The sequence below is a fragment of the Pinus tabuliformis genome, chromosome Q, assembly GCF_031772625.1.
Source record: "Pinus tabuliformis cultivar Carrire ecotype Pingquan chromosome Q, CPIR1, whole genome shotgun sequence".
Classification (NCBI taxonomy): Eukaryota; Viridiplantae; Streptophyta; class Pinopsida; order Pinales; family Pinaceae; genus Pinus; species Pinus tabuliformis.
The window spans coordinates 6,459,707-6,487,097 of NC_142296.1; the positions used below are offsets into that span (position 1 = coordinate 6,459,707).

The 27,391-nt window shown below is 39.3% G+C and overlaps 1 protein-coding gene across 2 annotated transcripts in view; it reads left to right on the forward strand.

The window, feature by feature from the left end:
- LOC149218002 (PHD finger protein ING1-like) overlaps nucleotides 1–27,391 on the forward strand; it is a 253,195-nt gene that overhangs the window by 35,936 nt on the left and 189,868 nt on the right. For both annotated transcript variants that reach the window (XM_089383726.1, XM_089383725.1), the window contains exon 2: nucleotides 6,583–6,654. In XM_089383726.1, the coding sequence (XP_089239852.1) occupies nucleotides 6,583–6,654 (72 nt within the window). The remainder of the gene's footprint in view (nucleotides 1–6,582; nucleotides 6,655–27,391) is intronic.

A 27,391-nucleotide genomic window follows, 5' to 3' on the forward strand; every position in this document is an offset into this window, starting at 1 on the left:
TCTGTTTTTCCTACAACTAGCCCAAAATTCGTTTCATTTCCTTATGCCTGCTTTATGCTGCACGCTCTTATCATCAAGTTCAAGAAATTGGTCTCTTTTATTTAAAGAAGTGTATAGCCACGTACACTTCCCTGTGTAATTTTTTGCCCTAGGTTTCTTAAGCAACTAGGGTTTTCCCACAATTCTTTTCCAGAGAATGAAACAACTATTCCAGTGTAAATACAATCTTCAATAAACAGCCCTGCTTTTCAAGAATATGGCAAAACATACAGTGCAAGGCTATTGTTTAAGAATCAACAATATAACAGTATTAATATAATCCGAAATCAATTTCCTAGATACATTCAATTGGTTCCAGTACAATTTCCAAACAATTGGAATCTAAATTCTGAATTCCACAGAGCTTGACAACTGTTCACTATATCCTATCACCTAATTCAGGCTACACTATGCTACTTTGTGTGATTTTGACCACAGAATGTTTATTTTTCCTTGGCAATTCAGAATCAAGTCTATGTCTAAAACTAGATCACAAACACACTAAAATGCCACAGCACCAAACACTTTGCACAGCAGAAAATGTACAGCAGTGAATCAATGAAGTACACAAAAATTTACACAACCCAAAACTTGCTTGTATTACAATTTAATACAACAAACATAAGGTTCCCGTAACAGGGATCATGGACCTTACAATTAGTGCTGATACAAGGAAAACTAGGGCTTGATGTCAACAACACTTGACTATCAATCTGCCCAAGAACAAGAACAAACTTGACTTGCTGAAGAAGTGCTTACACCAGCCCTTTCAGTGCACTTGCCTTGAACACCTGGCAGGTCCTTAACCACCTCTACTTGCAGAGAATATGCTGCTCCAATACCTCTGTCCTAGCTGCTCACAAGGTCTCTCCTGGTTCATATTTGCTTGCACACATCAGCTCTTCAATCTGCCTTCTATCAATCGCAGTGCTCCTCCAATGTCACTGAACATAGGCCTTCAAAATTCTGCCTCCACACAGGGTCGATGCTGCTCCTTAGATCACTGTTCATGGGCTACACAAGTCTGCCTTCACAACAGTGGATTGCTACTTCAACTACACTGTTCATAAGGTCTTCAACAACACCCTTCACAACCATGATTTACCACTTGTATTCACTGTACTTGGGGTGTCAACAAACAGGTCTGCTACAGTCCTTGAATTCACTCTTCAATTCAACATTCAACACAGCCCTAATCAGACTTCTCACAGTGGATGACAACCCTTATACCACTGTATATCAGTTCACACAACACTGCTGTCCTCTCACTCATTCAAGGACAGACCTAAACACACACCACAGCAATCATCAACCTTGAAAACTCAACCACATACCTTCTTGAAGTCTCTACTTAGCCATGAAGAAACTTGGTCCTGCGCTTACCAATCTCTGAGATTTTCGGCCCTCTTACTGGTCCTGCAGCTACCTCAGGAAGTGCCCTAACTGCGGCTACTTCTGACCTCTAACACCTTGGTATATGCCTCTCATAGGAATCCTTAATTCTTCTGCGCATATGCTTGAGGAACACGACTCTCACTCCTTCACAGCCTGTCCTCTAACACCTGCCTTCACAACAGTGGATTGCTACTTCAATTGCACAATTCATAGGGTCTTCAACAACACCCTTCACAGCAATGATTTACCACTTGTATTCATTGTACTTAGGGCAACAACAAACAGGTTTGCTACACCTTGAATTAAATCTTGAATTCAACATTCAACGCAGCCCTAACCAGACTTCTCACAGTGGATGACAACCCTTATACCACTGTATATCAGTCCACACAATACTGCTGTCCTCTCACTCATTCAAGGACAGACCTAAACACATACACCACAGCAATCATCAACCTTGAAAACTCAACCACATACCTTCTTCAAGTCTCTACATAGCCATGAAGAAACTCTGTCCTGTGACTACCAATCAATGAGATTTTCGGCCCTCTTAGTGCTCCTGCGGCTACCTCAGGAAGTGCCCTAACTGTGGCTACTTCTGACTTCTAACACCTGTGTATGCCTCTCATAGGAACCCTTAATTCTTCTGCACATATGCTTGAGGAACACGACCCTCACTCCAGCAATTCCTACCAGCCTTGTGGCTTTCCTGTGCACATAAACCAGGGATTTGACCTACCTTTATGCACGAGAATTCAAAATAAAACCCCCAAAACCCCAAATAATTATATACAAAATAACAAATAATTACAAGGGTTAGTAAATTAATTTACAAATTATTTACACTATTCACAATTAAATTCAAGCTCTAGTTAGCAAATAAATCCTTTTAGCCCAAGAAGAAATTGAAAATAGATGAGTGAAATAATTTTTATCTAATGTACTAGCCAAACCCTACACCACAAATCGTTAGATAAGCTCAGAGTCCAAATAAGGTGTGGTCACCTCAAAGTCCTTGTACTTTGGGCTTGCCCAAGGGCTGAATACCAGAGGATCTCTACACAAAAGATAAATTATTAATTCGAAAGGGGTTCGATTCATACAAGAAAATTAGAGATCTAGAGATACTTGCTAGATTTGCCAGGTTCAATGTGTTTACTCTAGCCCAATACCTAAAGCAAGATACCTGTGCTAATAGATAATTGTTAAAATTGGCAACTAGTGCCAAACTCTATGTGGGTCACCTCATTTATGGCAGTTGATATTTTTCGTAGATTCCTCTTGTCGAGAGGTGTAGGATTGATCTAAAGATCATCCGATTCCAACAAGTATTGATGGAGATATGAATTTATTTGTATTTACTTGACAAATTGTCAAGGTCGGCTAGCAGTTAAATGTGTGGCACACATGCCCAATGAATCATATAAATACAAGAGATTGATTCATTTTCTCATCATCTCATCTCCACATCTCTTCTCTCTCCTAGTCTCTTGGGTATGGATAGGAGGAAGAAGACTCTCACATGGGAAGAAGGAGGATGCAGTTAGGGCAGCACGCTGTGACGTGGAAGAAGGTGGACGCAGGAAGGTACATCAACACGTTTTGGGTGCTAGAGGACTGCGTTGACCAACGTATAGGCTCCCTTGACTGCGGATTTGTGTGGGGACTCTCTCTCTTGCTAGCCGCAATTCAGATCAGCCTTGTTGACCTCTGTTTAACCACTGTTTTGGGGCAATGTTGATTGGTTAGGGCTGACCGTAGGAGCTGATATATTGACTGTTGTTTTGACCATGTTTTGAGGACAGTTTTGGGCTGCTACTTTGATCCAGGTTGATGTTGGTGGCCACCCACCTATCCCACTTGGACCCCCACAACTGTATCTTTCAGTTTCTGTAATTATAGCACAATTTACTATTTTTAGCAGTTTTTTGGGTCCTAAACTTCTGAAGCTGTTTTGAGGCCCGAAACGATGTTTTTTTGGGAAATCTGGGAGCAACATGGGTCCATGGACCAATGTTGCTCTTCCCAAAGTTATAGTTCTCGGATAGATCTTTCTAACGTGCTATTGTACACGTCGAACGAAGATCGACCCCGGGAAGTTCATGTACCAGTTTACCCAAAACGGGGCCCACAATTTGACGTTTCATCTTCTAGGGTTAGGTTTTTGGATGTTTAAGGTTTTCCATTGTTTCTCAACAATAAATAGGCCTTTGCGTCTCATTGTAACACAGTTCAGAGGCATGTAGCCGCCACATCTCTTCTCAGAGATAAGTTACCATCGCCCTAGCTGGTTTATTTCCATTTCTGTTTGTAAGCATATTTCAATATTTTACATTAATGAAATGAAGTATTATTTCCGCTGCATATCTGTGTTTATGGTTATCTCTGTAATTTGTTGCGTTCCTGTTTAAATCCGGATCAGTGGTATCAGAGCGGTTTGCTTTTTTTCTCTGTTTTTCTTTGCATGTCCCCAACAAGGTCGGGATATAAGGAGTTAGGGCTTGAACTGGTCGAACCTTTACAAGACCAGCCTCGCAAATCCCGATGGCCTCTTATGGCGGATGAAAAGAAAGACGAGGGGGCAGGAGATCCTATCAAAATCTTGCTCGGAAAAGCACTCGAGCGACAAAGGAACGCGATGATGGACAACTTTGCCCAGATCCTTCAGCGGCTACCTAGGGGCGACGCATCGACTTCCAACAACTACTCTGGAAATGCCACACCTTTAAGGTACAAGTTAATTTTGAAATCCCCATATTCAAGGGTCAAATAGACACAGATGCCGTAGGTAAATGGTTAAATCTGCTAGAGGGTTATTTTTCTGTTCATGATTTTTCCAGTCGGGAAAAGATTATTTTCGCTCTTCTCAAAGCAGCGCCCCACATCAAGGACTGGTGGGAAATCTACTGCGAGCAGAAGGATGAAAGTACGAGCTCACTATTTTCAGCCGCACCCACTTGGAATTCATTCTGAGATGCCATCAAGGAGCAGTATTACCCTGTCAAAAGCTATGAGGACAAATACATAAAGTGGACCACGCTGCGACAGGGAAGGGACCAAGATGTGCTAGAGCTCACAAACATTTTTCATACTCTTCGCACACAGTTGGGTATCAAGGACTCTGAGCTACATTTGGTACTCAAATACTGCGACTGCCTACACAGATACATCCAGGAAGAGATGGAGTTCCTGAACATCTCCTAGCTCGGCACGACGTACCGATACATTGTCAAAATCGAGCAAAAGTTCAAACAGAAGAAGTGAGACTTTGGATCTGTGACTCCGAAGACCAAAGGACAAAGCCAAGGCGGGGTGACCTAAGACCACTTGTCGAAGCCGCAAGAAAAGAACAACACCACGAAGTCGAAGAAGGACACAGGAAAGTGGTGTGAGTTCCACAAGAGCCCCACCCACAACACAAGTGAGTGTCGGACCAAGCAGTCGCTGGTGGCTGAGTTGAAGGCTTCCGTATCAGATGCATGTTCCGACCCTGAGTCAGAACCCTGAGTCATAACTAATGGTCCATTAATTAATTAATTAATTTGATTTATTATTAACATTATTATTTAATTAATGTTTTTTATGAATATTTTATTCATAACATTTTCCACTTGGAGGGTAATTAATGTTTCCCTTCATTTTAGTTTTTTCCCAATTTCTGGCTATTTTTATTTTTATTTTTGCCATAAATTTAATTAATAGACTCAAGAGGGTATTACAAATAATTTTTTCCACCCTCTAAGTGTATCTAAAAGTATTTTGGTAATGGTGTTCTAATTATGAGGAACCATTCACCAAAAATATTTCTAAACATACTTTTACATCAAGATATTACAATGATCAACCCTTAGAAGGGAAAATTACAAAAGATACATACTCTAAAGACTCAACCAAATTCTGCGACACGAGACACATGATCTAGTATGATAAAAATACATAGACTCGATACCACTAGGACTCATCTAAGACCTTGTCAATGAGTTCCCCCCTAGCTTTGGGGTATATTTGGGAACAAAACTCTGCCAATTAATTGTGTTTAGAAACACAAGTTATTGGGGTGGTTAAAAAACTCCCTAGAGTGAAACCCTTTGAGGAGAATCATAGGTTTACCTAGGTGTTGTTACATGGTTTAATAGTCATACTAGAATCATTTTACAATACAATAGCAGAATTTGGGATTACAATGATGATAATCATTAAAAAAATTTGTACACACTTCTGTACTCTGCGTCTTGGAACTGTTGACAGGAATATATAATATAAGAATATAAGAATAATATACGAGAATATGATATGAAGATATTACAAATGAGGGCCCCATATATAGCTAGGCGGTGGTGCCCTTTCATTAAGGGTCATGTATTTAGTGGGACATGCCCTTTCATATGTCCCTTCATTAATTATAATTTAATTGAGTTATTATATATATATATATATATATATATATATATATATATATATGTATGTATGTATATGTTTATAACAGAGGAGCATGTAGTACAGGAGAACCGACTTCTACAGGTTTGGAGCCGGACAAGTCATAATAAGGTCATCATCATCATCATCTCTCTGCCTAGGGTGTAAAGTATATTGTTTGAAATAAAAATATATGGCGTTAAGTAGGTTTGTCATGGCTTGTAGATAAGAATGTGAATAGTGATAGGAATACTTGGGGTGTTTTCAAAATGTATAAATGCTTACCTTGTAGCAAGCATTGTGTCAATTTTGTTCATATCAATACATTCACTTTTTTGTTGTTATTGTATATCTAGGATTTAATTCATTATTTCTATATTTTTGTGAACTTCTGAAGTAGTAGCAAACATGGAATATTGGAATCCAAGCATGAAAAGGGAGCCTACTTTGGTGAACCATGAGAGATCATTTTCAGAGGAAACCATTTCTTTTATATTAATGATGTAACTAAGTTCTGGTTCGTAAATTCAGGAAGCATTTAATATCTCTGTTTGAAACTTTGATCTAAAGGAGGATATTTTACAAGGTGTTATTCTTACAGATTTATTAGATTTTTTGTTGCAATAGTCAGCTAAGTGAAGTCCTAGCAGTCTGTTTCAGTGACCTTATTTTGTAGTACTTTCTTGATCATGTACTAACTGTATATAGCTATGTTTTTATGTTTATTCACAGATATTGCGTCGTTGCCTTCTGATCTGAACCGCTGTTATGAACTTATGCGTGAATTAGATCAACAATTACAAGGTATGCTGCAAACAAGTCACTCACTGAATTCAGGTTTTAGCATATCTGGATTTGCAAAGCTTGTCACAGATCCAAAGAAATGTTTTTACGAGTTCTCAATCGTGCTGGCAGATAATTAGTTGATTATGTTTTTTGAATTCAGAGCACAGCAGGGTTATTGTTCATGAGGGAAACATTTGCTTAATAGTGTTTGCAAAAATGTGTATACAGTAGATGCAAGGGCCATGGTCTTAGTTATGCTTAATTGTTAGTAAGGGGAAATGGGCAATCCTATCCTTCTCTGTTTTTGTGAGTGTATATGTTACCTCATTTCTATAAATTTATCACAAGTAGAATCCCCAATTTGTTTTTAGCAAAGTCTCCAGTGCAATTTTATTAGATTTTATTACTTTTTATCATGTTCAATAAAAAAACGAACGGAATATGTACTATATACCAGTTTATTATGTGACATTGTTTACCATGTAAATACTTTTCATTGTAAAAAGTTATACAGGCTTGGGCAACACATTTACTGTGAATACGAATGAGTTCTGAGGGTACTTGCTTGGTGGTCGTTTAGCCTAGAACAACATTGATATAGTAATAAAAATTAGTAAGTGTACCTGCTTAAAAAGGATTGTCGAACTGTTCACTTACCATCATTTTTCAGTTGTTATGAATAATATTTGAAGAAATTTCAACCCCCACTCCGTTATCAGTTTTCCTTATCACTCCATGCATTTAGTTTTAAATCCAAGCATGATAAAAATTCTCAAAATTGGAAATGACAATATTTTCTGAAACACAAATTTAGAGATTTCACAACTGCTGAAATTGCAGAAATAAAACACAATAAAATTATGACAGCCATATAGAAAATAACACTGATTTTTGGTCAATGTGACCCTGGAAAAACCCCCTACAACTTTTGCGGAAAACTAGTTTGAGAGTTCTTTATTTCTGAAAATGCTTTTACAGAGAAACTGAAATACACAGTAAAAATTCTAGCAACCACAAATTACAACTTATCTCAATTTCCGTGCTTGAACTCCACCTCGAAAATCGTGCCAATCAGCGAACAATGAAAACAGAGAAATTTCCAGCAATAAAACAACATTGAATGTTGTACGGCTTGCCTCGAAAAACGTGCCCAGAACTTGCTGTACGGACTGTATAGATTTCGGCAGTATGGTTGCCTTGAATTTCGTGCCCAAATCTACCTCGAAATTCATGCACTTGCTACTGTCCCTCTTCCTCGATTTTTGTGCTATCCCTCTTCTTCGATATGTGTCTTTCTCCTGCTGTACAGTTTTGCCTTGGGATGCGTGCCAATAAATGTTGTTGCCCAGATTTGTTGAAATGTCTTATTGCTGCTCTCCTTCACTTCCTCATTGCTCATAAATTTTCTCCTTGCTCTTTCTTCTCTTTCTCTCAAATGCTTATGAAAGAATGAATGATCTTTTCCTCTTCTTCTCCTTTTACTCTCTAAATGACCTCTTGGGATACCCTAAGATCTAATGGTTGAGATTCATTTAGATCTAGGGATGAGAATAAATGTGCATTTAATTCTCACTTTTTATTTTTTAACTCACTCACTTAAATAAAAACCCACTTAGCCTTTTATTTCCATAGTCACTTTTTCACTTTCTAATTCTTCATTGACTTTACTAAAGTCACCTTTAAATTAGAATGTAACTTTACCACTTATAAAGTTACTTTTAAATTAGAATGTAACTTTACTACTTATAAAGTTACTTTTAAATTAGTATGTAACTTTATCACTTATAAAATTACTTTTAAATTAAATTGACTTTACCTCTTATAAAGTCACTTTAGAAGAAAAGTACAAATAAATTTGGACATTTTTCCCTAGGCCAAAGATCAAAGCCTTAGTCTTTCTTCTCTTTCTCTAAAATGCTCATGAATGAATGAATGATCTTTTCCTCTTCTCTTCTCCTTTTACTCTCTAAATGACCTCTTGGGTGACCCTAAGATCTAATGTCTGAGATTCATTTAGATCTAGGGATGAGAATAAATGTGCATTTAATTCTCACTTTCTATTTTTTAACTCACCCACTTAAATAAAGACCCACTTAGCCTTTTATTTCCATAGTCACTTTTTCACTTTCTAATTCTTCATTGACTTTAATAAAGTCACCTTTAAATTAGAATGTAACTTTACCACTTATAAAGTCACTTTTAAATTAGTATGTAACTTTACCACTTATAAAATCACTTTAAATTAAATTGACTTTACCACTTATAAAGTCACCTTAGAAGAAAAATACAAATAAATTTGGACATTTTTCCCTAGGCCAAAGATCAAAGCCTTAGGGAACCACTTGTCCTTTGGTACCCAAATTTTAACACTCTCCCTTACTGAGGAAAGTGTTCCTCACCACTCCCATCTTGTCTCTAAAGTAGACATGCTTGCCCCATAGTAAGGCTTTGGTGAAAATGTCCGCTACCTGCTCATTTGTGAAAATGTACTCAAGCTTGACAGCTCCCTTTTGGACATAGTCTCTAATGAAGTGATACTTGATCTCAATATGCTTTGACCTATCATGAAAAACTGAATTCTCCGTGAGTTTTATGCAACTCTCATTATCACAGTAAATTACTGAAGGTCTCAATGCCTGACCAAATAGACCAAACAACATCTTGCGAAGCCATATGGCCTCACAACTAGCCAAATAACAGGCATATACTCTGCCTTAGCTGCGCTCAATGCAACTGACTGTTGTTTCCAGCTGATGCATGACACAACTACCGAAACCAACCCAAAACAACACCCGGAAGTATTCTTCTTATCTGAAGCACAACCTGCCCAATTTGAATCCATGTACCCTGCCAGTCTCACTCCATCAACCTGTCTATAATCCAGACCAAAATCCATAGTCCCCTGCAAGTAACGAAGAATGTGTTTTGCAGCCACCCAGTGCACTCTCTTGGGCTCACACATGAACTGACTCATAGTGTTTACTGCAAAACATATATCTGGTCAAGTGTTGACCAAATACATCAAACAACCAATTAGTTGTCTGTATAGAGTAGGATCCACCAACTTGGAATTAGAAGCGTGAAGCTTTTTCCAGTTAGTGATCATAGGTGTAGACATGGGTTTGCAGTACTCCATGTGAAATCTGCTAAGAATATCCACAATGTACTTCCCTTGTCCCAAGAAGAAATGCCCCTCCTTCCACACCTCCAATCCCAGAAAATAATGCATCAAGCCGATATCCTTCATCTCAAACTCTGAAGCAAGATCTCTCTTGCAGCCCTCAGTGAGTCTCCCTGCACCAGTGATGATCAAGTCATAACATACAACACTAGAATGAGAGGCCCCTCACCCACCACAATGAAGTATAGGTTCGGATCAACCTCACTCTTTGTGAAACCCAACTGCTACAATTATATATCAATCTTCGATTACCAAGCTCTGGGAGCTTGCTTTAGGCCATAGAGTGCTTTATTCAATCTGCATACATGGGACTCCTTCCCATGCACCTCAAAGCCCTGTAGCTGCTCAATATAAACCTCCTCTTGAATGAAGCCATTAAGAAATGCGGTCTTAACATCCATCTGGTGGATCTTCCAATCCATCGTTACTGCAATTGATATAATGGAGCGAATAGATGTATATCGAGCTACGAGAGCGAAGGTCTCCTCATATCAACTCCCTCTACCTGTGAGAACCCTCTTGCCACAAATCGAGCTTTGAAATTCTTGATGCTGCCATCTGCAACATGCTTTATCTTGTAGAGCCATCTGGAAGTAACAACTGATTTACCTTCAGGCCTCGAAACTACCTCCCAAACATCGTTCTTCATAATAGAAGAATACTCCTCCTTCATGGCCTCTCTCCAGACCTGCTGGCTGGCTGCCTCCTCATAACTAGAAGGCTTCTTAAGCCACTTGGAGACCCATGAGACCTATTTGGAGCCCACGAAACCCAAATAGGGGTTTGGAGATGTTTTACAGCATAAGGAGGGTACCACCCTCTTCATCATGATTTTTGAGGCCCTCTTTCTCATTTTTAGCACATGACGTCTCAACACTGCCCCTCTAGGCCTCTACGCATGCATGACATCAGCCTTGTGTGGGCCTAGGAGCGAAATTTGATTTGACTTTGAGTTATCATGGTTGGCTTGTAACTGTGGGTGGGTTACTTAGCATATTAGGCACATGGAGGGGCTTTGTCTTTTAAAATTTGAACACTTAACTATTGTATAAATAGGACAGACGTTGTCTCATCTTAGCATCACACTTGGGATTTTCGATTACCTCATTAGAGATTTTCGAACTTACAATTTGTGGATGGCTTTTGGAGATTTTGGATGAATTTTGATGTTTGGATAATTTCACTATTTTTCTTGGAGCTTTTACTTGGCATTGTTATGGATGGATATGTTCTTCACTATCTTGTAAGTGTTGTTGAATGTTGTATTTCTAATTTGTCAGTGTCTAATGCATGGAATATTGTCTCATGGTTATTAATGTGCCCTAATTGATGAAATATTGTCTAAAATTTGTAACTATCGGGAAATTTTGCATGCATTTCTCTTAGATAGTGAATGAATGAATGTCCCTAGGGGATTTGTTGCATATGCATCCTTGAAACTCCATCAACAAGTGTCATCAAAGTATAAATATCTAGAGGTGTTGTGTAGTGTTATGAACATAAATTATGTAAAAGTAATAAATATAGATAAGAAATAATAATCTAATAATATATAATTAGATAATAATTAGTTAAACGAAGAGGCATGTCTCTACAAACATGACTCTTTGTGAAAGGGTACTTACCTGGCTATATATACAGGACCCTCATTCTCATTTGTATCATCCTACATCAATTCTTTAATACAATATACAATTTACAATCACTGTGCTACGATGGATGTCTTTGTCTACGAAGTATTTTAAATATTTCCGCTGCGTATACGACTTTTGGTCGTAACATTGGTATCAGAGCCATGTTTGATCCCGACTTTTAGCCATCAAAGTCTGTCAATGTTGGAATTTCTAAGTTTAACCCGTTAGAAATTCTTCCTATGCTATCTGATTTATTTCTTCCTACTTGTTCAATTACTTAACAAGTTATTTACCATGTAAATACTGAAAATAAATACAAGTACAGTATCAACACATACATATCATCAACTGAAAGTAAACAAGCACACAAGTGACACTGTTGTTTTTGGACTAATGTCCCCAGATCACTCACTCAATTTCCTCAGCAAACCCACCCCCAGAAAATTGAGTTCTTGTTCTCTCTTGGTGTGTTCTCCAACTGACCCTCAAGAGTCAAGCCTCCTCTTATACTTTTCTCGTTGGTCCATCAACGACTGAGATTAAATCTCTAATCAACGACTAAGATTAGATTTGGCTTGATCCATGACTTTTGGTCCATTATAACACAGTTTTATATTAATACCCATTAATATTTTATTTTTCCTAGGTTTAGACTTAGGAACTCCATAAAAAATATTAATTATTTTAATATCTTCCAAACCGGTTAGAATCTGCCCAAACCATTTCTGGGTTTTGGAGATCTCATGTGCTTTAGCCTCTCCAATTTTCATGGCTAGAGCACATCCGATGCTACCCCAAATCAACACTCCCTCTTAGCGAGGACTGTGCTCTAGTAATACTTCTCATTGAGTATCACCCTGATCATCCAGCATTGGTCCCTGTGCTGATGCTAGGCCTCCCTGCCCAACATCCTCTGCACTGCTGCATCCTGTATTGCTGCCCATGGCCCTATCACTGCCACTACTGCATCTGTACGGCAGCAACCTCTGCATTCGTGCTGCTGCCCATGGCTCTATCACTGCAACTGTTGCATCTGCGCTGCATCCCCTCTCATCATGCTGCTTCGTGCTGTCCATAGCATTGCCACTGCTAACCGCTGCACTACAACTCAGTTAGTGAGAAGTAAGTAACTGATCCTCCCAACTCTGACATCTCTGTTAGGCTAGAAACACTCCTGATGCTGAAGCTCCCTCTATCGCTGACAAGTGCTCCCTCCACTGACCTCTGCGCTGCTGCAACAAATCTATGCATTTCGCGCTGCTACCTTACGCTGTCTCGGGACTCTTGCACTGTAGCACTCTCTGTCGCGCCATCTGCATCCGTCTCTACCGACATCCACCAGTCCTGTTACTTCTCTTCGGGGCTCCCATAGCAAGGTATAATCCAAGAGGTTGGGTATGTCAAGGATCCTGCCCCTCGTCGTCTTTAGTCCATCTGACTACAGCTCGATGTCTCCCCACTTTCTCTCAAGTGGCACATGAGCACTCATGGCACAGTCGTTATTTGTCTCCACTTCTTTCTCTGCCCTCGCTGGCGTTGCCTTGGTCTCAGAAGCCTCTCCCTTGCTCTTCTTCCTCGGACACTGCTTCGCATAGTGACCCAGTTCCCCACAGTGGAAGTACTTGACCTTGGAGGGGTCCTTTTTTTTCGTTTCTCCTGCTTTCCCGCAGATGCTAGAGTGCATCATCCTCTTCCTCCTTCTTGATTTTGACCCCTTTACCTTTACTCCCTGCCTTAGTTAGTTGTCTGATCTCTTCTTGATGAAGAGCCACCCACAATTCCTCCCAATCCGGAAGGTTCGACCTGCCCAGTAAGCTCTGGACAAATACCTCCCAATCCTCTAAGACTGCGTTCAGTGCGGTCCTCGCCAACATCTCCTCATTCGGCGTGGCTGCTATGGAAATCAACTGATCTCGAATCTTCGTCAATCGCCCAAGGAAGATATCTATCTGCTCTCCCCTCTGCATCTGGTATGACGACAACTGATTTTCAAGTAACATCTTCCTTTGCACGAAAGTATGCTGATACAACTTCTTCAGGGCATCCCACATCTCATTTGCCGTACCCTTCTCGGCAATATGTGGTACCACAAGATCCTTGACCCCGTTAAGGATGATGCACTTCGCTCTGGCCATTGCTTCTTTGTACTTCTCATTTTCAGCTGGGTCAACTGGGATCGCTATTGTTTTCAAGGTGAATTGCTTGATGCGATACCTGTCTAGAATGGACAAGATCCTGGCCTTCCAGACTACGAAGTTGGAAGCTTCGTCCAGTCTATCCTGATTGATCTCTGAGCCCATTCACTGCCTTTTCGCTGCTCCTCTTTCGACTCTTCCGATTCTCTCTACTTCCCTCCTAGAAGTCCTCTGTTCGACTCTTGTCGCGTCTCTCAAGCTCTGTCCAGTCTATCGTGTTACAACCTCGCCGCTATTGTCACCAAACCATTGCATGTAATCGACATTGCCACCGCCATCAACTGCCCCCCTTGACTCACCGTTGTCGCTGCCAAAAGACTTCGATTGTATGCACGCTGCCACCGCTGAACCATATTGTTCGTTTCATTGATGAACTGCTCAGTGCACGCTGCCACAGCTGAACTGCTCGGACATCGAATCAACTTGCTGCCCTGTCACCAGTTTGTGTTCTTTCGACAACCCATGATCCACCGTTACATTCGACCACTATTAGTTCGTGCCTCCCATGGGTTTTTTACTGTCCAAACCCCTTCGTTGTCGCCGTATCCCTGCTGCCGTCACTCGTTCCTTCCCTCGAGCCCGTCCTTGTTCCCGGTTGTGTCGACCATGCCCCGTGCTTTCCGTGCTCTCGGCTGTCCACATCCTTGTGCTCCTCGCTGCCGCCTGCCCATTCTGCCATTGAACACTGTTCGACCACTCCGCCGCCCAACTCAAATCTTCGTCAGTCTGTTGTTTCTACTTGATCTCCAACAAAAACGTTGTTTGTCACGTTTTGTTCATTGTCCCTTCCCAACCGGCATAACGTTCTGTTGACAATCGTATCAAAACACAATTACAATGTTGACAATCGTATTTTTTTAGCCATAACATTAATTTAATTTTTATAGTTAACTATTATATAATGATAATTATATAGGTATATTATATAATTTATAATTATAAAGTTTTATAATTATTTAATTATATAATTCATAATTAATTTAATTATATAATTCAATTATATTTAAAAAAGGAAAAAAGAAAAAAGACAAAAGAAAAAAGAGTTATATAAAAGAGAAGAGAAGTATAAAAGAAGACATATAGAGTCTAATTTGAAGATGAACAGAGAAACTATGGATTCCATACACAACTCTACATTTTGGACCAGATGTCCATTTTGTGGAGCAGAAGATCAATATTTATCGATTTTTAAAAATCGCACAATACCTTGTCCCAAATGTCGAAGATTGTTTACTTTAGAAGAATATCAAGATAGTGCCTAGACACAAATTAAAAAATTAAAAGAAGAAATTGCAAAACTTCAAAAAAAGAATGAAGCATCAGAAAAGAAATATAAAGATCTCCAAGATCGGTTTCATGAAAAATCAACAGAAAACAATGAAGAAATTTGGCATCTAAGGAACCACAATGAGAAACTTCTTGCACAAGTAAAAAAGTGTAAAACTAAGAAGCACAAGTTGAACAAGAAAAACAAAGTTTTGACAAAAATTTCAACGAAAGTCTATCAAAGAAAGAAGAGGAAATTTTATGCTTAAAAGACCTTAACAAAAAATTATTAGAACAAATCAAGTGTTTAAAAGATGTGAAGCTTGAAGGCCAAAATAAAGTTGACTTAGAAAATGAGGTGTGCTTACGTCTCAAAAATCATAACCAAAATATGCTCAAATAGATTAAAAAACTTAAGGATGATAAGAAATCATTGATGAATAGGTTCAAAGAAATTGTCGCAATGGAAGCATCAAAATTGCTAGATGTAGTGGTCCAAGTTGGGGAAGAAGAAACAAACATCGATTCCACTAATCTCACAGTTCAGGGAAATTCAAATTCTATTGAAGTGAAGTCGCATGTAGAAGTTGTAGTTCAAACGATGGACGTTCCAAATGATGATTCAGTCGCCAACTCAACAACAACAACGTTTGAAGAAAATTAGGAATCAACCACTAACATAATAAGGGAAAGCGAAACCCAAGGAGCTATGTATCGACATCCGAATCACAAGAGCAGACTTTCCAATCAAGCTACGTACCAATATCACTCAGAAAATAAACGACAAATTTATGTTCCTAGGAATACTGAAGTTTGCAAAATCCAGTCATATGATAACTATTCACCACATATCTCCAAAGATCAGAAGATTCCCCAGAAGATTAATCTAGGATGGTCTGATCCGTTCTCAGTACGACAATTTTATATATCACTCCAAGGATCATATCAACTTGTATCGACAAAGATGACTGTCCCGAGACAAGAAGACACTCGTAGCGAACAAAAGCCCCTTTCATCAACAAGCTTTGAGGACAAAGCTTTTTGAAGGGAAAGGCAATGTTATGAACATAAATTATGTAAAAGTAATAAATATAGATAAGAAATAATAAACTAATAATATATAATTAATAATAATTAGTTAAACAAAGAGGCATGTCTCTACAGACACGACTCTTCGTGAAAGGGTACTTACCTAGCTATATATACAGGACCCTCTTTCTCATTTATATCATCCTACATCAATTCTTTAATATAATATACAATTTACAATTACTCTCATACGATGGATGTCTTTGTCTACGAAATTTTTTAAATATTTCCGCTGTGTATACGACTTTTGGTCGTTACATGTAACTATTTCCATTAAGAGTAGTGAAGCTGCTTCCTTTAGGTTTCCTTAAAGGAGCGAGTTGCCAAAATTGAGATCATCCTTGACTCCATAACCTCTCAATGGTTAGGCACTGATCCTAAATCCTTGGTGATCACCTTTAACTTGAAATTCATCTCTCTTTTTACCTTTATTCCTCGTCCCTTTAAGGATAAAGTGGCCTCTCTATGGCTTGGTGCGAAATGCTTTGGAGGGAGGCAATTTAAATCTGTTTGTATAAGATTTTTCTTTAGTGTCTCCTCTAGGGATCCTCAAGTTTTGGTGGAATTCCCACGGTGGAATTTTCGGAAATTTGATGCCTTTGCCTAAGAAATATCATGAATTGAGTGATAACTCTGATCCTTTGCCTTAGAAATATCATGAATGGTTACCCAAGTTCAAAGGGAATGCTGATCAAAGTGCTGAGACACATGTAGACAACTTCTTTTGGGCAACAGGCCCTCGAGGGATTGATGATGAGGATCTTGTAATGATGTTATTTGCTTTAACCTTCGAGGGAAATGTTAGGGAATGGTACCTTAGTCTCCCTCCAACCAACATTGGTGACTTTGACCAATTTGAAGATGTTTTTAAGAAAAGATGGGCATCTTATGCTGATGGAGATTTTGACCTTGAAAATTTTTACGACATTGGAAAGAAAGGCAATGAAAGTATTAGGAAGTTTATCCAAATGTTTGATAGGATTGTCAAGGACACCCTTGATTGCCTTAAACCCACTGATGCTCAAATATTAGACAAATTCATTAAGGGTGTCAGGGGGCACTTGACATATCAACTTAGGGATAAGAAACCTAAGACACTTGCTGAAGCGAAGGAGATAGTCATTGAGGTTGAACAAAATCTAAATGTCGCTAAAATTGAAATGTTTGATCCCCTTAGGGCTAAGGTTGAAACCAAAAAGAGTAAACCTAAGGATCAGGTTGAGGAAACCCTAGTCATGGCCCTTAAGAAAATTGACAAATTATCCGAGGACCTCAATACTAGGGACATGTTGTATATGAATAAGTTTACCGCTTCTGAAGAGTCCCAAAAATCAAATTTTGTTCCAAAGAATAAGCCCTTTGTTAAGAAACCTAATGAAGAAGGCAAGCAAGGTCCACCCCATGTCCCCAATACCTTAGCTCCAACCAATGTTGTGGGACAAGAAGAATCATCTTCCGAGGATGAGCAAAGTGATAGTGCTAGTGAAGAAAGTGAAGATGAGGAGGGTGGTGAGCAAATGAATGTAGTTGGTGAAACCCAAGCCTTCAACATTATGTTAGGTGGTACATATACACATCCTCTGATTAGTGAAGTAAAACTCAAAGATGAAAAAGATGAACCTATATTGAATGCCGATGATAGTGGGAGATTCAAAGGGGTCCAATATTCTAGGAAAAATGACAAAGACCCTTCCTCAAGTTCCAATACATCAAAGGGAAAGGAACCTCCTCCTAAGGAACTGCCAAGGAAATATTCTCCTAATAAGGATAACACCAAAAAGGATCCTCCCAAAGGGGAACCCAAGCACAAAACCAAAGATAAGGAAGTTGAGCTAGACGTTGATGCTAGCGTTGCTATGGAAAAAATGACTATGCAGGTTCAAATAAAGGAGATTGCGAAGCTTCCATCCCAAAGATGGCGAGTGAAGAGAGCTTTAGGGCTTGAGGAAGAGGACCCACCTATCATGTTGCAAAACATACACCTCACCAATACTAATCCTGGTCATGAACCATTCTTGTTGACATTAGCCATTAATGACCTTCTCCTCCATAATTGCATGTTAGATTTTGGGGCTTCCGCAAACATTATGCCATTGAAAGTCATGAAGCAACTCAATCTAAGCATTACCCACAAATATAAGAAAGTATGTGGCTTTGATTCTAGATCTGTCAATGTCGAAGGCCTTATTAAAGATCTTAAAGATTAGCAATGAATAAGGACATATCATATCTCATGGATGTTGTGGTTATTGATATACCTGATGTGTGGGGAATGTTATTGTCTAGGAAATGGGGCAGTGTTGTGGGAGGTCAACACCAAATGGATTTATCTTGTTCCACTATCTCGCAGCCTGATGGAACCCCATTTGTTCTTTATAGAGAGCCTTTGTATTCGAATCATGTGGTAAAGCTTGGATCCGTCCCATATTATACTAGAATACCTGAGACTAAGGACCCTACTCCCATTCTTTCGCCCCAAGAAATTGCATCCTTAAAATACTTGATACAAAAGACCATAACCAAAAGAAGTGGGTGAAAAAGCCTAGGAAGGAATTCAAGGTTGGGGATGTAGTGTTGGTAGACAAGAATCCTGTGCTCATTAGATTCATGGTAAACTTGGTGAGGGATACTATTATATTGCTAGACTTGATGACGAACTTCGGCCAGACCTGGTCAAAATTAGTTGCATCAACCCTCTCCTTGACACTTGATATTGTATCATATGCATGTTAGAGTAGGATGCATTGCGTTTTGATTTTTACATTAGAATTTAATAACGTGTTATGTTCTCATGCTATTTTAGACTTGCATTTTAGAGCAAATTTTATTTCCGGTTGGATGAAAACATGGACGTTCAAAGTACATTCAGGACACATGCTACCTTTGTTTGCTTGTCTGTGAAGTGCAGGTAACAGTTCTGTGGTCCCAAAGGATTTCTGGTGTCCTCATGACCTCCTCGTTCGAGTACATAGTTCGTGCACTCTATTGAGAGCTCATGTCCTAGTTGGAACTAGATGTTACCCACTACCAGTGGGTGACCCCTATGGGAGAAATTTTCTCCTAGATTTGTCTTCAATCGACAACCAACAACCCCTTGCCAGCCACCTGATAGCTTTGATGTGCTACTTTTCTCCGCCACCAGAGCCAAGCATTGTGTTCCTCGCTTTTTTGTCATGATTGTATGTTTGAAGGTGGGCCATCCAATCCCAAAGATATGAATTTTCATTATGTAATTGAGTGTTTATGCTTTGTTTTTCTTGGGCACACTTGGGGATGGATTATTGGGTGACTTGGAAGAAGGAATGGCTTCCACTGTACTCTTGTTCCCTTATCTCAACTGGGGGGTTAATCTTGTATCCTAGTCCCGTGGGATCTCCTTTATTATCTACTAGCTTTAGGAATGGCACTATATGGGAAACCGTGATTTTGGTTGTGTGGTCCTATTTCCCAATACCATATATCTCACTCCTCTCCGATCATTATAAGTCGTTTTCCACATTTTCCCTATCTGGGTCCACATTTGTCCATTGGGTCTACAAAGTGTTAGCCTCCACTTCCCCTTGTCCACACCTTGGGTCGCGCCTGGAATGATGCCGCAAAGGTTGATGCAACTAAAAAAAACTAAAAGTTTATTATGACCACATACGACAAGAAATGAATCACGAAATGCAAAAGATGGTCGAGACAACAAATTTAACATGTGGGTAAAATCCAAACATGAGCTCTACCCACTATCATTATGGCCATTGCCCTGGTTCGTAGGGCCCTTATGAGCGCCCCCTTCCATCATTAAGGAACCCATGAATGTCCCAACCCCCGGTGGGAGATGAGCTGCACCACTTTAAGGGGGAGATCACTGCTTATCTTACACATCATGCTCTCATGCCCTTGAGCCCTGAGCAGTAAAATGAAGAAAAATCAATAAAAGGCAAATGGCAAATGAAGAAGGGTGGAAAACCAGGCTGGGGTAACTGATGTACCATGATTTCTCCCTCCTACATTCATACACCCAAGGTGTGGGCTTTCCTCATTATAGCTACTCTTGTACCATGGCATGTGGCTTGGAGCCTTCCCTTTGTCCTTGCTCCGTTCCATTTTTATTTCACATGAAACCTGCCATTTGAAGGGAGTACCTTGGACCTGTCATTCCCTTAGAGGTTGAAACCACCTAATAGGGTCCTTTGTTAACCTCTCCTACCCAGGGAGGTAACACTAGTACATGTTCAAAGCCCCAAATTTGAAAGGGAAATCCACTATTAAGTGTTCACTTCTACCCTTGATTAGCAAACTTATTTACTCAATTGCAATAATTAATCATTGTATTGGAAGGTGAGGAGATGCATGGATCTTATACAAGATTGCATGTGAGTTTTCATTTTGGACTCGGCCTCCCTGTACGAGATCTAAGCCCTCAAGAGGATCACAATGACATTTGTAGGGTGAGCGTTGAGAGCCATGGGCCTCCATCTATGTAGAACATTGATTGCCACACCATGAGCTTATTCAACACCACCATTTGCTTGTTCAGGCCCCAGTTATTAAGAGATGATATGCACTTGGACCACGTTGCCCCGGTCGGCTACACATTGCTCCCAGCACTTGGCAACTGATCCAGGGCCCAAAGGAGGTTATGTCTTTCCTAGGGAGACATGGAAGGGCATGTGTCATTTTCTAGCCCTCATTGATGGAGCATTGGCTTGATCTTGAGCCACTTGGAGACCCATGTGACCCATTTGGAGCCCACAAAGCCCAAATAGGGGTTTGGAGATGTTTTGCGACCCTCTCTCTGATATCTAGCACATGAGGCATCAACACTGTCCCTCTAGGCCTCCACACATCCATGAAGCTAGCCTTGCGTGGGCCTAGGAGGGAAATTCAATTTGATTTTTGAGCTATCATGGTTGGCTTGTAACCATGGGTGGGTTACTTAGCATATTAGGCACATGGAGGGGCTTTGTCTTTTAAAATTTGAACTCTTAACTATTGTATAAATAGGAGAGACCTTCTCTCATCCTAGCATCACACTTGGGATTTTCGATTACCTCATTAGAGATTTTCAGACCTACAATTTGTGGATGGTTTTTGGAGATTTTGGATGAATTTTGATGTTTGGATAATTTCGCTATCTTTCTTGGAGCTTCTACTTGGCATTGTTATGGATGGATATGTTCTTCACTATCTTGTAAATGTTGTTTAATGTTGTATTTCTAATTTTGTTAATGTCTAATGCATGAAATATTGTCTCATGGTTATTAATGTGCCCTAATTATGAAATCTAAAATTTGTAACTATTGGGAAATTTTGCATGTATTACTTATAAATAGTGAATAAATGAATGTTCCTAGGGGATTTGTTGCATATGCATCCTTGAAACTCCATCAACAGGTGTCATCGAAGTTTAAATATCTAGAGGTGTTGTGTAGCTGCGTCCATTTAGGGTAGCGAAGCTACTTCCTTTAGGTCTCCTTAAAAGAGAGAGTTGCCAAAATTTAGATCATCCTTGACTCCATAACCTTCGAATGGTTAGCCGTTGATACTAAATCCTTGGTGATCACCTTATAACTTGAAATTCGTCTCCCTTTTTACCTTTATTCCTCTTCCCTTCAAGGATAAGGAGACCGCTCTAGGGCTTGGTGCAAAATCCTTTGGAGGGAGGCATTTTAAATTTCGCTTGGATAAGATTTTTCCTTAGTGTCTCATCTAGGGATCCTCAATTTTTGGTGGAATTCACATAGTGGAATTTCTGGAAATTTGATGTCATAGCCGTCACATTAAGAGGGAACCCTAGAAGCTAATCCTTCAAGTTGAGGATTGTTTGAAGGCATGTGCTTTAGTACTTGTTGAAGTAAATCTTACATTGCCTTTTCTCTTCTCTACCTTGACCTTGGATGCACTCATATCTCGTCATATATCTTAGCTCTAGGTCTCGTGTAGCCATTTTTCAAAGGGGTTATTTGTGGAAGGTCTTGCTAGCTTCTCCCAAAGCTCATACTTTCATTGAACCTATCCATTGAATGAACTACCTTGCCTCCCTTCAAACCCATCATAGCTACACATCTATCACAAGTAAGCATTATTGGGACTCCTCCAGTAAGTGAAAATCTAAGATGAGCAGGGGACTTAGGCTGTGGTGATAGTGGGCCTTTGTCCCAAGTGTTGTTGTGCCCTCTAGCTTTCACCTATTCACAAGGTCTTCTAGTTTGTGCAACAACATAACCAACTAATAGAATATTCTATTAGACCCTTGGCCAGACCTGGCCAAGCCAGCCAAGTGAGCCTTCACCACTCACATCCCTGGCACATTACAATGGAGTCTTCGCAAGCCTTTCAGGGGCTTCGTTACATGCAATACATTGGCACAAAACCACGGGAAACCAAAACCATGTACCCAAAACCACCATTGTTGACCAAGTAACTTTGAGTCTTTCACCGAGTCAAGTTTACATAACAATCCCCCCTTAAAACTTGATTTGGGTTTCCCTTGCCCAAATTTGGCCAAACTTGCCTAGCGAATCAACATTGCTCGCCTCTAGGCCCCACCCCTTCAAAGTTTATATCCAGGGTAACATGCCCCCTATCACCTAGGTCTAAGTCCGAACTTTATCAATAATTTCCTAGGCTTACGCATGCCTTACTAGGTTTTACAGCACTATGCTCGTTGCAATGTAAAAATATTCAACTCCATCCTAATATTTTTATTTTCTTATTATTATAGTTGCTGTTTACAATGCACAAGCAACATCTCTCTCTTCCATAGGTCACCCTTTTCATCACTGAAAATCTACAATTTGAAGCAAATAGATCATGATAGATCATCTCATGAAGCATTCTGTCAAACACTTTGTGTGCATCCTTGACATAAATAGTCTCAACAAGAGGCTTGACATGGCTTTTCTTGTATGCCTCCTTGCACATATCCATGGCTCTTGTCATTATCACAATTATTGATCAAAACCCATCAAACTTCTCTCTCAGCTTTGACCTCACCCCATGGCTTTGATACCTTGTTAATTTTCTGGCTCTGATACCTTGTTAATTTTCTTGCAAACCTAACACGTGGCAATCCATTGTCCTAGCACATTATAGAACTATTGAGTGAATGCACAACTAGGTTATTAATGTTATATTAGCAAAGCAAAAGATAACCAATCTTATAAAAATATGACATAACAAATTTTGCCCAATGAAATCAGTTCATTGTTAAAACTTAAAATATTCATAACCTACTTGGGCTCCCGTCATGGGATAATGCCCCATCTAAGGAAATACATGTACATCAACTAGAGTTGATCCAGTTGATCAAGCCTTCCTTGGCTGATTTAGATCTCTTTGTTGTTCCCTTCCTCAAACCTAACACTAGAATATTACACTCCTCTCTGAGATGCCTCTCTCAATCTTGTGCTGTTGTATGATGTGTCTTCTCTCTCTCCTCAGCGTTGCTTTTATAACTTTTCGTTGAGTGAAATCCCTAACCCTAATCTCCAAAGTGATTGATGATCGAGATTAGATCTCACTTCGCTTGAGATCAAGGGCTAAGATTAAAACATAATTACTATAGTAAATACTTTATTTTTTCCCTTGTTTGTTTAGCTCAATTAGCCAACATAATTAGGTGCTTTCCTAAGTTAAAACTTAGGCTAAGTTACAAATGCAAATTGCTCACAATAGAGCAAGTGTCTAAGGAAACTTTGGGCGACTTCTAGACACTTGGACACTTCGGCCTATGTGGAAGTATCTGCCCGAGCTACTAACATCAACAAAAATTAATCCGATTGACTCAAAAGTGCAATCTAGTGGTGGCGCATTCTCGGGACGTGGAAGAAATTCCTAGAAGATATAGAACAAAACAATCTCAACTACTGAATAAGAGAAATAACTGAAGTCATATGCACAGACAATAAGAAGGGGGCTACTCATCCTTGTAAGCAAAGAAAGCCCTTGATTTACAAGAACAATAGTAGAAATAGAGGAGGTAGATGAGGATGTCTAGCTAAACTATCAATCATAGGGGAACCAATCCACTACTTGATGATGCACTAGAGTGGACTCTAGATATGAAAGGACTTGGTTGTGTTACCTTGGGTGAAAGTTGGGTTTGATCCTCTTAGACTCTCCTAACATTTGAGGCCACTAGAAAGAAATTGGTGATGGAAGGCTGGTTCTTTTAAGTCAGCTTCAAGTAAGTGAATGATAGTGAGACCATGATCTCCTCAATAGGTTGGTGAGGGTCGGTTAGCTAGTAGGAAGTCAAGGGGAGGTGCATGGTTGCACGAATCAAGTGCATGAGGTTTCTTCCTTTTGTTTCCTGCCATTAATTCTCTGATAAAGGGTAAAGAGGAAGTAAGAAGATTTCAAGGCCCATCGTCCAATTTCCTCATAAGATCCGTATCAAGTTTCTAAACACTTCTTTCATAAAATCATTAGAAATCTTTGGTTTGGATAGTGAAAGAAGGTAGCAAGGGATCGTCCCAAGCCTCAACAAATAAGATATGATCATATAATATTATTTATTAATTTCCAACAAATGAAAACAAAAGTAGTTCAATGAGACTAAGATAGTGCATCAATGCATATACGAAGTGGGAGTGTGAAAGCATCTCTTAGATCAATGCTAAAAGTATAAAGATATTAAGATCTAAGAACAAGCTACAAACTAGATGCGAAATCTCTAGTTGGGAAAGAGTATAACATATGACATAAGGCGTAGGTACAATGAAATGCTAGAAGTTGAAAATATAGATGTTGAACAAAAGAGAGATAGGATATCAAGGCTTGTTGGCTGTAGCATAAAAACTTATGCTGAAGTACGAAAAGACTGATAGCTTGTAGCATAACATAGCCTCTCTCTTAGGAAACTTTGTCCTCAAAGCTATATTGTTGGCAATTGTCTTTGCAGTTGTCGTCTTGGCATATGGAGAGCAGAAGGTCTCCATCACTGGTGGCTCAGCGTCTATAAGTCGCTAATAACCCTATTTTGAGTCCAAGGTTATCTTTATTTTTTGTTTTTTTTTTAAGAGATTTTTTTTTTTAATAAAGGTTTTTTTTTTGACAATAATTTTTTTATTTTTTATTTTTATTTTTTTTAAAGTCTTTTTTTTTGATTTATTATTATTATTATTTTTTTAAATAATATTATTGTTTATTAATTAATATATATATATATATATATATATTTTCTGTAAAGGTTTTTTTTTAATAGTCGATTTGAGCGGAAGCTTCTCGAAACGGTGTGGTCATATCTATTGGTCACACCCTTTGACCTCACCCGGATTGCGGCATTTTAACACCGTCGATTCTGTAATGAACGCAATCAACCATTCGTAGTCGTTTCCATATATGGGGCAGCCAAACTTCTGATATTCAATCTCCTCCTCATCTTTATTTTGGGTTTCATTCAAACGTTCAAACATATGAACCAACTTCTTCAGCTTGAACCATCTGATTTCAAAAGGCTCTCCAATACCTTGTATTCGCCAAATATTATCGTTAATTCTCTCTCTTGATATTCCTCTAGATAATTCTCTCTCATAGTCACCAATTTTGGATATCATCTTTGCACAACCCTGAAACTGGCGAAGTCTAGTGCCATAAAAGAAAATAACAACATGATCACATTCCTCAAAAGCACTGTTCAGAGTGTCTGTGTTATTTTTCTGAGTTTTCCAAAGCCCTATTTCTGCACCCCATCGTAGATTATTATGGGACCAGCTATTCATCACAAAATATCTGCATTGACCTGCTAGTGGTGCCCCATGGGAACTTGCTTGATTATGAAAATTTGACTGTAATGTCAAACTATTCAATGTAATTTCCGGTTCAGGATTGGATGTTATTGACACTCTATCGTCGATATTGTTCTCATTGTCAACGACACTTGGAATATCGAGGTGAGTTTGCTGTCCCTATTCAGCACCAATGACGGAGCTAGGCTGCCCGAGTTGAACTAAAAAATATGATTGTGAAGAAGATCCACCCAATGATTTAGCCAGTTGTCGATAAATTCCATCCACGGTCTGGAAAAACTTTCTGGAAATTGTTCCCAAACCAAAATTTTCAAAAGTAATCGTTGTGAATGCATCATAATTCCGGCCCTCTGCTTTTTCCATCACTTCAGTATAACGAGTTTTTTCCACCAAGTTGCAAAGAACAGATAACGCCGACATTACATGAGATTCCGCAGTGTCAGCAGAAACGACTCGTACGATAGCTCCGTAGAAAACCCTCAAAAATCCAAAGGCACTGCGTTTTATGACTCTCACCATCTCCAGACGCCCAATGGTAACCGAACTCAGGAAACACAGAATCTCAAAGCACCTCATTATCATATCCTCTTCTTCTGCTTCCGACACTGTTCTATCCCTCTCAACCCATCCCAAGGGATCTAGCAATCGTTGATTCCCTGATAGCGTTATGTAGTTCAATAACTGAAACACTCGACTCACAAGCCCTGCACGGGTCATCAGTTCTAATGAACTTGAATTATCATTATGAAGAACACTATCATCAGGACCGTCGAAGCTGGGATGGAGTACGAAAGATATTGAGTGCAATAAAGAATGGTACTGTGCATTACTAATTTGCTCGTGCATTGGCCACACTAACGCAGCCATTGTTTTGATACCAGCTTGTCGTCGTGAAGAAGGTCTGGCCATTGGTCCAGCCACTGATCCAAGTTGTACAGTTTTGGCTACTGAAGGTTCATGCTTAGAATCTTGAATCGGTATTCCCATTTTAACCGACTCCGTTCCTTCTGGATCATCTGCTGTTTGGACTTCTTCCACACGTCCCTTCTCTTTAGAGTTTTCAGATGGATGCAGGTCATCTTCCTGCTCGCGACAATCTCCATTTGTAACTTCTGCAATTGATTTTTTCAAATGCTGAAATGCTTCTTGAATTTCACTAAAATGTTCGACGCGTTCACGACGTGAATGTAATGGCACATTGTGAGGCGAACTGCGTTCAAAGGCCCGCATGATTATATTGTGTGCCATGGCTCTGATACCACTGTAGCATAAAAACTTATGCTGAAGTATGAAAAGACTAATAGCTTGTAGACTTTAATATAAAAATACACACAGGTATTTAAATAATAATTTATTATTATATAAAAATGTATAAGATATATGATTTGAATGTACAATGAGGACCCTGCTTTTATACCTTAGCAGGTGACCTTTCATGAACGGACATGTCTTTTAGACATGCCTTTCCACTTAATTTTAATGACTAATTAACCTAAATAATATTTAATTATTTAATATTTATATTTATTTTATTTAGCTAATTGTTATGAATTATATTCGTAACATTGGCATTGGCTCTTAAGGATGAGTGAGGGGATTGAGATGTGGGCTCGTCATTGTAGTTGCCAAGCACCATGAAAGGACCAA